Below are 15498 nucleotides of genomic sequence, written 5' to 3' on the forward strand. Positions count from 1 at the left end.
TTTTTTTTCTTTTTTCTTTTTTTTTTTTTTTTTGGTGAATGGGTATCTTTTAGCTGGAAAAGGAAAAAAATGAAGTGCACGCCAAAGAACTGAAAAAAAGGTTGTGGTATGAGGTATTAAATACATTTTGTTTATTTTTGTGTTTCAAAAATTACAAATACTATTTTATACTTGCTCTGTGCAGGCTGGTATGTGACTATATTAGAATGTTCTAAGCCAGTGATTCTCTGGTGGGTCGCGTAAAGTTAGTAAAAAATGACAGCATGTACGTTCTCCTTGTACTTCTCTGGGTTTTCTCCGGGTACTCGTTTTTCTTCCTCACTGTGAGGTCCACTAAAGACTGGAAATTTAATCCAGGGTTTACACTGCCTCTCGTCCAAAGTCAGCAGGGATAGACTTCAATTCAAACGGTTCCCGGAATGGGATAAGCCGTAGAAATTTAACATAGGGATTGATGAATAAGATGTTCTATACTCAGTTATTGGTATATCAGAATGACTTTTCATAATCATTTTCAAAATGTGAACAACAATGAAATGAAATGAATGTGGATGGCTTGTGAATATTTTGGTGCTTAGATGTACAAATTGGTACTTTCAAATGTTTCTCAATAAGTTAAAAATACACAGAATCACTGCTGTAAACAGTCACAACTGTGCCATTGCAGAGAACAGAACTGTGCAGAATAGCCATACATACAGTTCATACGGGCCAGAGCTCCCTCTAGTGTTCATTGTGAAATCCATCCATCCATCCATTTTCTGAGCCGCTTCTTCTCACTAGGGTCGCGGGAGTGCTGGAGCCTATCCCAGCTGTCATTGGCCAGGAGGCGGGATACACCCTGAACTGGTTGCCAGCCAATCGCAGGGCACATACAAACAAACAACCATTCGCACTCACAGTCATGCCTACGGGCAATTTAGAGTCTCCAATTAATGCATGTTTTTGGGATGTGGGAGGAAACCGGAGTGCCCGGAGAAAACCCACGCAGGCACGGGGAGAACATGCAAACTCCACACAGGCGGGGACGGGGATTGAACTCCGCACCTCAGAACTGTGAGGCTGACGCTCTAACCAGTCGCCCACCGTGCCGCCCATTGTGAAATCATTTACCCGTTTTCAATAGCTACCTAGCAAGCTAATATCTGTTAAAATGTTTTATATATTGTGAGGGAAGACGTACTAAAATATTTTTTAAACAAAAAGACTTGACTGAATAAAAAACTCTCTTACCTATGTGTCCGCGCAAAGAGCAGTGGTAATGCACATGGCAAAACAGTACAGGTACTCTTGAGCTGTTGATGCTGCAAAAAATGGCTAATTTTATGTACTGTAATACAGTAGGAGAAACAACAACAACGTGGAGATAAACAGCTGTAAAATATTAAGATTGTGAATATGTGGGTTAATTTTGTGTGTAATTTCCCTTCTCCCCTCCCGAAGGTGGTGATTGGAGATAAAGTTGTCCTTAACCCTGTGAATGCTGGACAGCCTCTACATGCCAGCAGTCACCAGCTAGTCGACAACCCAGGATGCAATGAGGTGTGATTGGATTGTGATTCAAATATTGCTTAGAATGTATATTCATTCATATTACTGTATGTACATTTTCTAAAATGGTTAAGTATAATGTGCCAGGGATGGAAAATTACAGCCTTGAAAACGAAAGTTATATAACTACGGTTCTATGAATCCCGAATGACCGACAGGAGATGTTGCTGAAAGCACTGAATATTCCCTCCGCACATGCGCAGTTGGAGTAAATGTATGGCATCCGATCCAGTCCAGGCCCAGCAGCATGATGCATGGCTGTGATAACCTGGTCGTCCACTGACAGCTGGGAGAGAGCCACAGCATCTCCCCAGCAAGCATTTAGCCTCTTCAAATAGTCCTGTGACCGGGAGACAGAAAAGGTAGGAGAGAGCTTCCAGTGCCTGAAGAAGGCGCTCCCAGGAGCCGACCGAGTCCGCTGTGGGACTCTCCAAGGGGCTGCGCAAGGTAGCCTGCACTGAGCTATCCACCGCCCCGCTGGACGAGCTCCAAGTTGACAATAAACAAGCCGACCTCGAATCGATATGCTGAAGCTGCTCGAGAGATGGCATCGGCATTCTGACCAAACACTGGCATGGGCTGGCGGACTGTCACAACTGCGGAAGCAGTATTGTGATGGTCCTGCAAGAGGGACCTCCTCCCAATCAACATTGCATGTAGACACACCACCTCAGAGGTGGGCTGTTGCCCAGTCCTCGCTGTCTGAGAGGCGCCCCACGCGTTGGCAGGCTCACCACGGCGTCTCGATCGTCTCGGCTGAAAAGAAGGCAGGCGCCCAGAGGGAGGCATGCAACCACCATACGTGCACGGATCTCCAGAAAAACTCTCGCCAAGGAAGTCAGGAGCGAGGCATCCTGGGCAGAGGCCACGGCATCAAGGACAGCACCACAGGCAACACAACATTGAAAGTCTTCCATTGTGAATGGCCAAACAGGACCCCGTACGCAATAAGCTGAGGGAAGGGTGCGCGCATGTCGCCTACACAGCAGAGTTGCACAGTGCTAGCAGAGGTGGGAAGTGCGCCAGCAGCAGCTTATGCCCAAAACAAGACCAATAGTGCTCGAGTGACCAAAAAAGTCACAAGCTGAGGGAAGGCGGCGCGGACACCACCGACTCAACAAACAAGAGACGCGCAGCACCAGTGACTCACTTTCCAAACCCGTAACACCATAGGCTGGGAGAGGGGATGCAAACACTCCCATCACCAGCAAAGGCCACAAATAAATGTATAAATTAGGAAATCAAACAGACAATCAGTGCCAGCAAGTTGCGTAGCATGAGAGGCCGATGCTAAAAACTGATGTGGGAACCAATAAGCCTGCGTAAACTGGAGGAAATGGGCGCAGGCGCCACCTACACAACATAAGCAAGACATGTAGCACCAGCAGCTCACTTAGCAACGCTGCAACGCTGTAAGCTGGGAGAGGGGATGCAAACACTCCCATCACCAGCACAGGCCACAAATCAACGCATAAATTAACCAACCGAACAGACACCTGATGCCAATAAACCGGGGAAGCCCAGCAGAAGAAGAACTAATGAAGATGAGTCAGAGACGAGTAGGTCAGGAGCCAAAGCAGCCAAGGCCAGGTCAACACGACAGAGAGCAACCAACCACTCCGCGGCACCTGCGGTAACTAGACTACCTGCAGCTCACTATGAAAAGCCGCAACGCCGTAGGCTTGAAGAGGGCATGCGAAGGTCGCCCATGCCATCAAAGGCCTTGAATCCATAACACATAAGTCCACCAAACAGACAATAACAGTCAGCAAGATGGGGAAAGGTGCACGAACACCATATAAAGCCGATAAAGATGGGATAGACAAAATATGGCGGAGTCGAACAGCTTGAGTGCCAACGCTAGGCTAACAGGACTGTCAGTAAATAGCTACTCTGCGTCCCTATGTGAAACGCAACGCCACAGTCTGGGAGAGGGCACGTCAACGTCGCCCTCACCAGGGAAGGCCATGAACAACAGCTAATGAACCCCACCGAACAGACAGCAGTATATGTCAAAAAGCTGAGGAAAAGTGAACAAACGCCACCCAAACCACGTAGAGATGGAACAAACAAGCAAGGCAGGGTCGGGCAGCCTAAACGCTAATACTAGGCCAACTGGACACTCAATAGCCATCCAGCATGATGTGCGGTGACATTCACACCCACAGGTATCCATTGTGTCTTCCACTCTGTATTTACAAACATTGCATATTGGTAGCATACGCAAAAGATTCTGATTTATTTTCAGCGTCCATGCATTGCCTTCCGTGGGAACGGCAACCTCCGCAAACATGGCCGCCACGTAGGCACAGTGCGCTGGCGCCCTAGTGTTCATATATAAGATCACACCAGCGGCAGCGGGGCAAACAAAACCAGTCAGAGTCGAGCAGCCTGGGTGCAACAGTTACGTCACGACCTATTACGGAAAAAAGGAAAAAGGAGGACCTGAGCCCCGTGCGACACCGGAACTTATACCCGTTTCCAGTCACCGGGGGTCACACAAGACATTTTTCGCATGCATACTTGAACATTGCATGTGTGAGAGGAATATTCAGTGCTTTCAAGACCGCCTTCCGGCGGTCAGCACGGAGGAAGTAGAATTATCATTATATTCATATAAACTGCTTAATCTTTAAGCTTAACAAATTGCATAATGAATAGGTGGCCTATGATGTTTCATTTTATATCTTTTGTCTAGGTTAATTCTGTAAATTGCAACACAAGTTGGAAAGTTGTTTTATTCATGAAATGGAGTGACAACAAGGAAACAATCCTCAAAGGGGTTGGTACATTGCTATTACTTTTTTTGTGAGATACATTACAGAGAGCACTTGCCTCTAAAATGTATTTGCAATGGCAGGGAGATGTTGTTCGGTTGTTCCATGCAGAGCAGGAAAAGTTCCTCACGTGTGATGACCACAGAAAGAAGCAATATGTGTTCCTGAGAACAACAGGCCGCCAATCTGCCACATCCGCCACCAGCAGCAAGGCACTATGGGAAGTAGAGGTTTGTATGTTCTTTTTCTTGCATGTAGCCTAATCCTGAAGAGTGAAAAGCATTGTTTACACTGGTTTACTTTGCTTTAAAGATAGCAAAAGAAAAAGTCGTACAATTTTTTTTCAATTTTACCTTGGCAGGTGGTCCATCATGACCCATGTCGCGGAGGTGCAGGCTACTGGAACAGCCTGTTCAGGTTTAAACATTTGGCAACTGGTTGCTACTTGGCTGCAGAGGTGGGTGAGGTGTGTGTTTTCACCTTTAGCTCTTATTGTCCTAATTCTATACTGCCCTAATTGGTTGCTGTGTATGAGCATTTTTTTGTTCAATTTATTCATAAACTGGCATAGATATGGAGGTAAATGTCATGCTGAATAGTCATCATTAGTTAATTGCTGTGTGGTCTGTTTGACAGGTGAACCCTGATTTTGAGGAAGAGAGTGTTGAGCAGCGATCCGCAGTAAGTCCGTTTGATCACTGAGTGCTGATTGGACTTCCACTATTGGTGTTCATATATGGTGGGTCTTTGCTTTCTGCTCTAGGTGGTGGACTTCACACCCTTTAATTTCCAGGTACCATATATAAAAATGATTCAACTAAAATAAGTCTCAAAGTTATACTGTGTGTAAAAGAAAAGGTCAGAATTGGAAAGTTGGTTTTCTTAAATACTAGGGGTAGACTTTAATGCATTAATTGCAATAAATTAATTAATTTTAAATATTAACGCATTTAATCGCATTTTGTGTTCCACTAAACTGACAAAGGTTCCAACACGGAACCTTTGTCAGCGCACGATTTCCTGGTGCACCAATTACAGTGATGCACATGCTAGTGCACATTAACTTTAGGTCATTTTGATTTTAGTTTTTCTTCTGTTTTGTTATGAAATGCAATAAAATGCATTTTTCCACAGTTTAAAATAATTGTCAATAATTTCAGTTGTCCACTAAAATCCATTTAAATTAAACCATGTTGCTTTTTAGGACAAATATTGTTACATGATTAAAATGTGATTAATCAAGATTCATTAATTACAAAGCCTCTAATTAATTTGATATTTTTTTTAATCAAGTCCCACCCCTATTAAATACATCAAATAATCTTGGAATGACCCAAGATATTGCCCGTGATTCTAATGATTTATTGTTTTAAAAACATGTCAGATATCCAAAATGGTGAGCTTCTACTTAGTGTAGTACAGTTTTGGGTACATGTGAATGGGAATAGCACAACATTGTCTTTTTGTAATAATCAAAAATCAAGCAATACATTTTATCGCATACTCTTGTGAAACAAATGCATATATATATTTTATATATATATATATATATATACAATATATATATATATATATATATATATATATATATACACACACATACACACACACACACACACACATACATACATACGAGTTGAAACAAATAAATTTACTGCTGAATAATTCTCCAAACCACCACTAGTGGGCAGACCTTTACTATCCTATATCCTATACATTGTACATTTTCTTTACGCAGCTGGATGCAGATAATGAAGCTTTACGTGGCCGTCTACGGGCCCCCCAAGAGAAAATCATGTACACTCTTGTCCCGGTCCCAGATGGCATGGACATCTCCTCCATCTTTGAATTAGACCCCACCACTTTGAGAGGTGGAGACTCGATGGTGCCCAGGTACAAATTAAACACATTAGAAACGTGTACTACTTTATAAATCCACTGCTTCACTGCCATACTTCTAAATATATAGAAATTCGCATGCAGTCATAGAACATGAATTAAAGGTTGGCAGTCAAAGGTCAAGGTGACTAAAACAAGGTGCACACATTCTGATTTTTAATATACTAACTGATTTTTCAAATATGAGAGACCCCACACATGTTGTGGAAAAAATCAGCATGTGCGTTCTTATTGCTCTTATTTTGCGTGGAGTACTCAAGATGACCGACAAATAAAAATGGCCATACACATACCAATACTGTAAGCTCTCATTTATCGAGGGGGTTATGTTCCAGACCACCCCCGTGATAGAAATAAAATCTGCAAAGTAGTCACCAAACGGCGGCACGGCGGCCGACTCATCAAAGTCACACAACAACATTTACAGATTTTGGAACTCGGTGCACACATAAGGCGCGCCGCATTATAAGGCGCCCCGTCCATTTTGGAGAAAATTTAAGACTTTTAAATGCGCCTTATGGTTGTGAAAATATGGTACGCTCGTATCTGTGCCTATCGGCGACAGAAAGCGTATGACTTCAAAAGGTGGGGCCTGGCCTGTTGAGGGACATCAGAGTCAGTGAATGAGAGTGTAGAGTTGTCGCGCTGTTAACTGGGTAAACTATTAGCCACTCTGTGTTGAGTGACTTAGCATCTGTTTCAGCAAACGACAGTTCTTATGTGAATGTGTGCTTTTGTTATTTTCGTATCTTTGTTCACTAAAGCGATGGAAGGTACACTGGCGGCTGTGGTTTATCCTTGACCACAGGTGGAGGGATTACAATTTGTTCTAAATTAGTTAATGATGTTTACTTTACCGTAGACATGCAGTTGTGTAATTTATGCCAGTTGTGCTTTGCAATGGAATCATTGCACTTTGGCGTCTTTTATTAAGTGTGAAATGATCCCAACTGATGATCCTCTGTGTGGGCGAGAGGCAGTGTAAATCCTGACCTTGAACTGGTCGCCAGCGAATTGCAGGGCATATATAAGCAAACAACCATTCACACTCACATTCACTACGGGCAATTTAGTGTCTTCAATTAACCTACTATGCATGTTTTAGGGATTTGGGAGGAAATCCACGCAGGCACAGGGAGTACATACCACCTCCGCACAGGGGAGGCCGGATTTCAGAACTGTGAGGCAGATGTGTTAACCAGTCGTCCACTGTTCCCCCCTCTATATAAATAGGATTAAAAAGAAATTACGATGCCATGAAGCCACAGAAAGTGAATCGCTATATAGCGAAGGATGACTGCCACTCCACCGACAATCGATCCTCGCTCTAATTCAGTGATTTCCAACCTTTATGGAGCGAAGGCACATATTTTACAATTGGAAAATCTCATGGCAGACCAACAAACAAAACTGTCACAATAAGTAGATACAGAATAATTACTGCATGTACTTCCTGCCATCTAATAGAAGAACATTTATTTGTTCTGTCTGTCAATATGCCTCACTGACATAAATAGAGGAACAATGATACATTATTTCTTGCAAATTAATTTTTTTTTAAGCATCCATGCATCCAGTGAACAGCATATCATGTTGCCCACTACAGCATGGCCACCCTGGAAGGGGGATCCCTCCATCTGTGATCCATTCTCAAGGTTTTTTTATTTTTGCCCAAATGGGTTTCCTGGAGTTTTTCCCTGCCTGGTTGGGGGCTGTAGAACATGGGATGTCGTTGATCTCAGTGAACTGCAGGCCTGTGAAGTCCCTTGAGATTGGTGATTAAGGTCTATATCAGGGTTCCCCAGTTATTTCTCACCGAGGGGCAAATTATGTCAAGGTTGCCAAGACGTGGACCAAATTGTTTGGGAGTTTTTTTCATCGGACTGGTAATAATTGCTTTACATGCAGATGCTATTGTTATTGCTATTATTAGAAGTAGCTTTACTGTTATGATTAGAAGTACAAGTGCTAGTTAGTTGCAGGTATAGTAGTAGTCATGTAACTTGTGTTGAGGGACAGACAAGAGAAAAAATGCACAGTTGAAAGAAAACAAGTCCAATATCACGAGGAAAAAAAAGGTATCCTCGGGTAAAGATAATTGATCACTCTTATACATAAACTTGGAGTATTTCTGCATACCAATATCAGTAATATTGATGCTGATTAAACAGTGTACCCCTCAGCAAAAAATAAAACAAATGAGGCAATACATATCCAGACTAAGTGTCAACATGTGAAAATTTCTACAACCACATTCACCTAATTAGGAGTCAAGTGAGAATATAATTTGAGAGAATATAAACAAAATTTTATAATGTTTTTTTATTTTTATAATTTGGTTTAATTTAAATGTTTTAGTAATATTTTAATTATTTCGTTTCTTTTAGCCGGCACGGTGGACGATTGGTTAGCACATCTGCCTTACAGTTATGGGGACCGGGGTTCAAATCCTGGCCTCGCCTGTGTGGAGTTTGCATGATCTCCCTGTGCCTGGGTGGGTTTTCTCCGGGGACTCTGGTTTCCTCCCACATCTCAAAAACAGGCGTGGTAGGTTGATTGGTAACTTGTTTCCTTAATTGACTCTTTTTGATTGATACATTTTAGGCAAAATTGTTTACTCACCAATCAATGAGAGAAGTGAGATCGAGAGGATGAAGCAGTCTTTCTGATGTTGAGCCTGCATTCTGCTGTCACAATCCCGAGGCACTGTCCAAGATAGTACATATTGGAGAGTCTGTTTCTGTCCTGACTTTTGGTAGTGTTTATTGAAGAAAATGATGACTCGCATATACAGTATCAGAATCAGAATCATAATCATCTTTATTTGCCAAGTATGTCCAAAACACACAAGGAATTTGTCTCCGGTAGTTGGAGCCGCTCTAGTACAACAGACAGTCAATTTACAGAACACTTTGGGGACATCAAGACATTGACAAAAAACAATTGTGCAAAAAGATGCAGCGTCCTCTAGCACTTAGAGCAGTTCGAACGACTAATATTGCAATAGTCCGGTGCAATGACCATTGTGCAAAGGGCGGTGAGACTTCAAGGAGTGTATGCGGTTTAAAGTGACGAGTAGTGCGATCATCTGGGACAATGTCGGTTGTGCAAATGTTACAGATACTCCTCAATCAGTGTGCAAATGGAGCAGATGCTACTCTGGCATGAGTGGGCAGTATATGCAAATAGTGCAGCATGGCGAGACAACTACAGTGAGTGCACGAGTAATACATAATTGGCCCCACAGAAATGTGACAACGAACTCAAGTCAAAAAATTGCCAGCTTGTTGTAATGGAATTATAGGTTAGGTGTTTAAGAAGTTGATCGCAAGAGGGAAGAAGCTGTTGGAATGTCTACTAGTTCTAGTTTGCGTTGATCGGTAGCGCCTACCTGAGGGAAGGAGCTGGAAGAGCCGGTGACCGGGGTGCAGACAGTCCGAGAGGATTTTGCACGCCCTTGTCTTAGTTCTGGCAGCGTGCAAGTCCTCAATGGTGGGTAGGGGGGTACCGACAATCCTTTCAGCAGTTTTGATTGTCCGTTGCAGTCGGAGTTTGTCCTTTTTTGTAGCAGCACCAAACCAGACTGTGATGGAAGAACACAGGACTGATTCGATGACCGCTATGTAGAACTGTCTCAGCAGCTCCGATGGCAGGCCGTGCTTTCTCAGAAGCCGCAGGAAGTACATCCTCTGCTGGGCCTTTTTGAGGACGGAGTTGATGTTGTTCGCCCACTTCAGGTCCTGAGAGATTGTAATTCCCAGGAACTTGAAGGTCTCGACGGTTGACACAAGGCAGCTGGACAACGTGAGGGGCAGCTGTGGCGAAGGATGCCTCCTGAAGTCCACGATCATCTCTACCGTCTTGAGCGTGTTCAGCTCCAGGTTGTGTCGGCCGCACCACAGCTCCAGCCGCTCCGCTTCCTCTCGATATGCAGACTCGTCACCGTCCTTGATGAGGCCGATGACAGTGGTGTCATCTGCAAACTTCAGGAGCTTGACAGTCGGGTTCGCTGAGGTGCAGTCGTTCGTGTAGAGAGAGAAGAGCAGCGGAGAGAGGACACAACCTTGGGGCGCCCCAGTGCTGATGCTGCGTGTGGATGAGGTGGCCTCCCCCAGCCTGACCTGCTGTGTCCTGCGCGTCAGAAAGCTGTAAATCCACTGGCAGATGGCAGGTGAGACGCTGAGCTGGAGAAGCTTGGTTGAAAGGAGTTCAGGGATGATGGTGTTGAACGCTGAGCTGAAGTCCACGAACAGGATCCTCGCGTAGGTCCCTGCACTGTCGAGGTGTTCTAGGATGAAGTGCAGTCCCATGTTGACTGCATCATCCGCAGACCTGTTCGCTTGGTAGGCAAACTGCAGGGGGTCCAGCAGGGGACCTGTGACACTCTTGAGGTGGTCCAGCACGAGACGTTCAAAGGACTTTTCATGACCACAGATGTCAAAGCAACAGGCCTGTAGTCATTCAGACCAGAGATTGCAGGTTTCTTGGGGACTGGAATGATGGTGGAGCGTTTGAAACAGGATGGAACTTCGCACATTTCCAAAGATCTGTTAAAGATCTGAGTGAAGACTGGAGCGAGCTGGTCCGCGCAGACTTTGAGGCAGGATGGGGACACATGGTCCGGTCCTGTCGCTTTGTTAATCTTCTGTTGTTTGAAGATGCGTCTCACATCCTGTTCATGGATGGTTAACGCAGAAGTCAGAGGTGTGGTTGTGGTCGCGGGTGCGGCCGGGTGGGTGTGTGGAGTTAAACTGTCCTTTTCAAATCTGCAATAGAAGGTATTCAAGTCGTTGGCTAGTGTGCTATTGTTCTCAGCTTGGGGGGATCGTCGCTTGTAATTAGTCAGCGATTGGAATGGATGCCAGACTGTTTTTGAGTATGTGGAAGGGGGACATTGTGAGTAAGAGCATTGCAACAGCTCTGGTGTTATTGAATCGATATAGTGGAACCATGTTGATCCAAAGGTCACTCACGCCAACATCCTTGTGTATGGTGGGGGGGACCACAGCTCTTTGGCTCGGCCCCCTTTGTTGAGGTTCGACCAACTTGCCGAAGACTGGCTAAGTCAGGAAGGCCCACCTCGCACCACAAGGTGGCGAGGACACGTCGGACCCTTCCCCGCCGTAGGCCATCCTACCAGTGCTCCGAGCTACCCTTTTGGGTGCCTGTGCAAACTCCGTTGGGAAGGAAACAGGCAGCGCACGTCCGCTTTGAAGGCTTCTTTATACACGCGCGGACAGCGACCGTGCTGACGTCACTGCGGCTGTCCCACGCGTAGTTTGCCTTTATATTCGAGCGCAACCCACATGCGCAGTTTTGAAAATGTACTGCAGTTCACCTCCAAGTCGGGGGTGGCGCTGCATTTCTTTGGCCATTTCCGGTAGCCGGTTTTTTACTTTCTTTTCAGTAACGAGGAACAAACAAACAGTGTCTGTTAGAACAAATGGACCTAGATGACCAGATGATACGTTTAATTATGCTGCAAAATCGATCGAGAAGGCACCGGCGTAGATGGTATGTTGAACCAAGGGGCACGCTGAGTACGTCATCACAGCATGTGACGAAAACGGACCAATCATGAGAGATGATCTCCGCGGCTTTTGACGCGCAGCAACTATTTTTTACGTGTGCGCGTCAGGCTACGCAAACGGGCCACGCGGGGCAATTCGTCGGTCACGTGATGCAATGTGGGCGTTTGCGGCCGCGCGACCGGGGGAGTATAAAGAGGCCTTGAACGTCTTGCGAACAGCGTAACACGGGTTCCGGCCGCCCTGCATGGGAACTTTTTTTCCCCTGCTATTCTTTTTTTTTTTTTCTTTTTTTTCTCTCCTCCTTTTCCGCCAAATCCACCTGTTCCCCGAGCGGACCGGACTGTATCATTTGTGTGTGTTTGGGTTCGACAAAAGACCTCTGGTTATCGAGAACTCTTATCTAATTCCTGGAGCAACCTTCAGATTACGAGACTGATACAAGGTTTCTCCTAAATTTTATACATGTGCTACCTGTATCCTACTACCAGCTACTTGTATGTAACCTTCGTGAGTGGCACGCCGGGTGTTACCAAAACAATGATAATTTATTGAGTCCAGAAAAAAGTCTCCATTGTATTTATGGAATGAAAGCCCGTGCTCCTCTGCCTCTGATTGGCTATTGGCTAGCAGCAATACATGACTCGTACTTTTAGTGGACAATGATTAGCTGAAGTACTTCAGAAACTCACACACAAATGTGGGTAAGCAATGCTATGCATCTGTGGACGCAGATTCACCATGCTTTATGCGTCCCTGCTCATTTTTGTGCGTCTCAGATGCAGGGCGGACATCAAACAAGAACTCTGTATAAGGGAAATATCCATCATGTTGATCACAAAATATCATAAAGTATAATCTAATTATTATAGATTGGATTTGGGGGGCTTCTGTAGAAACTTTGATAAGTAAACCTTGGCAGGTATATTAACGCTATTTAATCTGGAGATAAATAGCTATAAATTTACGCTTGCTCAGTTTGTCTGTGTGAACGTTTTTCTTTTCTTTTCTGGACTTGGTGACACAACTCAATGCAATGGAGGGAAAGTCCCTGTGTTCCAAACAGGAAGCATGACCAGAGGGGAACACTTCACAACGACAGCGCAATATTCAACCACTCAGAATTAATCACGTGGGCATATTATGCCACTGCTTGTGTGTTGCTTGTTGACCTCTGCATGCTTACAATATCATTCTTCCACTGTTCTTGGGGAAGTACGTTGAGTAAACAGAAGGGTTTTTTTCATCTAAAAACATCCATTCCATACATTCATTTTCTATATCGCTTATCTTGTTTATGGTCATGTGGAACTGGGGGTTAACCGAGCTGAATTCGGGGAAAGGTCATAGTACACCCTGGACCGGTCGCCAGATGACGACAGGGCACATTTAGAGACAGACACCCATTCACACTCATATTGACACATTCATATCTGAGAACCCTTTGAAAAGCTTCTAATGTGTCACATTGTCAAGTGCATGCCTGCAGGCTGCAGATAATAAACGGTAATGCCTCACAAATACTCGAAATAACCCTGCCCCTCAAACTTTAACTTGAGGACTAATTAATTTGAGGAACAAGCAATACACAAAGTTTAAGCTTGTTTGCTCCACTGAGCAGTTACATAATCCCCAGCAAGAAAAGGTCTTCTGTCTGCCATCTGTGCTTGTCAGCTTGACATAGTGAGCAGACAGATACTTACACTTGTGGGCAAGCTGGGAGCATTCTTGCTCAGGTGTGACTCAGTGCAGGTGAGATGTTCCTACAGAGGTCATTATTGGCTGATCTGTAATAATTTATAATCTTGCAGTAATCGGCAGTGAGTTAATTACCATGTACAAGAGCAAAAGCAACATATGCCCACGCGAGCCGACCTCGGATAAGTGGAAGAAAATGGATGGATGAATGGGTAGAACATATAGTACAAGACCTACTGGGCAAGATTATTATATGGGTGACTTGAACCAGGTTGTAGAGTTGTTTACCCACAGGAAAATATACGTGTTAATGGGGAAATATTCAATCCACAATTACTCTGAATGAGTAGAAGTACTTTGAGTACCTGTCTTGAATGTAGAAGCAAATGTAGATAGGTCAATTATTTATCAATAATTGAACTTGAAATCGGGCGGCACGGTGTACGACTGGTTGGTTGTGAGGTCCCTGGTTCAAATCCGGCCTCCCTGTGTGGAGTTTGCATGTTGTCCCCGTGCCTGCGTGGGTTTTCTCCCAGCACTCAGGTTTCCTCCCACATTCCAAAAACATGCATGGTAAATTAATTGAAGACTCTAAATTGTCTGTAGGTGTGACTGTGAGTGTGAATGGTTGTTTGTTCATATGTGCCCTGCGGTTGGCTGGCGACCATTTCGGGGCTGTACCCCGCCTCTCGCCCAAAGTTAGCTGGGATAAGCGCCAGCACACCCGCGACCCTCGTGAGGATAAGCGGTTCGAAAAATGGATGGATGGATGGAAATTCAAATGCCAGAAACAAATCCTTAGTCTAAGTACAGGGTGGGGCTGAAAAAACAAATGGTTTTGAAAAACTCACAAAGTAATAAATGGCAGCTGCAAACAAATTTTGCTGTTGAATCAGAATCAGAATCAGCTTTAATGGCCAAGTAAGTTAAAAGACACACAAGGAATTTGTCTCCGGAAGTTGGAGCTGTTCTAGTAGTGGAATGTAGTTTTCCACACTTGATTGTGTCAAGCGCTATTTCAACACATTGAAACAAAAATTGTTTGCAGATACCATTTAATATTTTGTGAGTTTTTGAAAAAAGCGTCTGACCATTCTGCCCCACCTTGTATTTAGATACCCAACCATTGTTAAATTAACACATCACAAATAGGATTTTTTGTTTGTTTCTTTGTTTGATGTCCCAATGAAGCAATTACTGATTAACAATGAGGAAAGGCTGCAAAGCAATATGATTTTTAAACATTTGTCAAACTGTCAATCTTATGTGAGTGGCTCTGGCAGGTAAGTACAATGTTCAGAATGGAAATAGGTTGGGACCAATAAGCATGAACTGATATGACCTTTGACCCCATCAACAGTACCTCAAGCATCCATCCATCCATCCATTTTCTGAGCCGCTTCTCCTCACTAGGGTCGCGGGCGTGCTGGAGCCTATCCCAGCAATCAACCGGGCAGGAGGCGGGCTACACCCTGAACCGGTTGCCAACCAATCGCAGGACACATACAAACAAACAACCATTCGCACTCACATTCACACATTCAGAGGCCATTCAGGGCAATTTAGAGTTGTCAATTAACCTACCATGCATGTTTTTGGGATGTGGGAGGAAACCGGAGTGCCCGGAGAAAACCCACGCAGGCACGGGGAGAACATGCAAACTCCACACAGGCAGGGCCGGGGATTGAACCCGGGTCCTCAGAACTGTGAGGCTGACGCTCTAACCAGTCGTCCACCGTGCCGCCTACCTCAAGCAACTTGCACTAAATATTATCAGTTGATTTCTTGCTGGTGACTTATTTGTGTGTGCGCGTGCGTGTGTGTTTTTGTGTGTGTATTTGTATGTGAGACCTGTAGGAACATGTACCACTTTGACCTTACACATCAACTTGGAAAATTGTAGTTTGTCAAGTGTTGAAAGGGAACATGCAACTCCGCTACCTGTGTCAGAGTTAAGTCAAATAAATAGTTATTTCTCAGATAACGGAGATGAACAGTTGAGAATTATGATGACAATTTAGCCCTTTCTTATCAATGCTGGCAAT

General features: G+C 44.5%; 1 protein-coding gene across 18 annotated transcripts in view; it reads left to right on the plus strand.

Annotated features, from left to right (window-relative positions):
* Nucleotides 1-15498, plus strand: part of itpr1b (inositol 1,4,5-trisphosphate receptor, type 1b) — a 118822-nt gene that overhangs the window by 24878 nt on the left and 78446 nt on the right. For 13 of the 18 annotated variants that reach the window (XM_061688973.1, XM_061688975.1, XM_061688980.1 and 10 more), the window contains exons 7-13: nucleotides 1444-1542; nucleotides 4250-4333; nucleotides 4412-4558; nucleotides 4690-4794; nucleotides 4965-5009; nucleotides 5092-5121; nucleotides 6067-6221. In XM_061688973.1, coding sequence (XP_061544957.1) covers nucleotides 1444-1542; nucleotides 4250-4333; nucleotides 4412-4558; nucleotides 4690-4794; nucleotides 4965-5009; nucleotides 5092-5121; nucleotides 6067-6221 — 665 coding nt within the window. Of the gene's footprint in view, nucleotides 1-1443; nucleotides 1543-4249; nucleotides 4334-4411; nucleotides 4559-4689; nucleotides 4795-4964; nucleotides 5010-5091; nucleotides 5122-6066; nucleotides 6222-15373; nucleotides 15405-15498 lie in introns of those variants that run through there. The other 5 variants (XM_061688974.1, XM_061688990.1, XM_061688991.1 and 2 more) reach the window with 3 other exon arrangements.

The sequence above is a fragment of the Phycodurus eques genome, chromosome 10, assembly GCF_024500275.1.
Source record: "Phycodurus eques isolate BA_2022a chromosome 10, UOR_Pequ_1.1, whole genome shotgun sequence".
NCBI classification, from domain to species: Eukaryota; Metazoa; Chordata; class Actinopteri; order Syngnathiformes; family Syngnathidae; genus Phycodurus; species Phycodurus eques.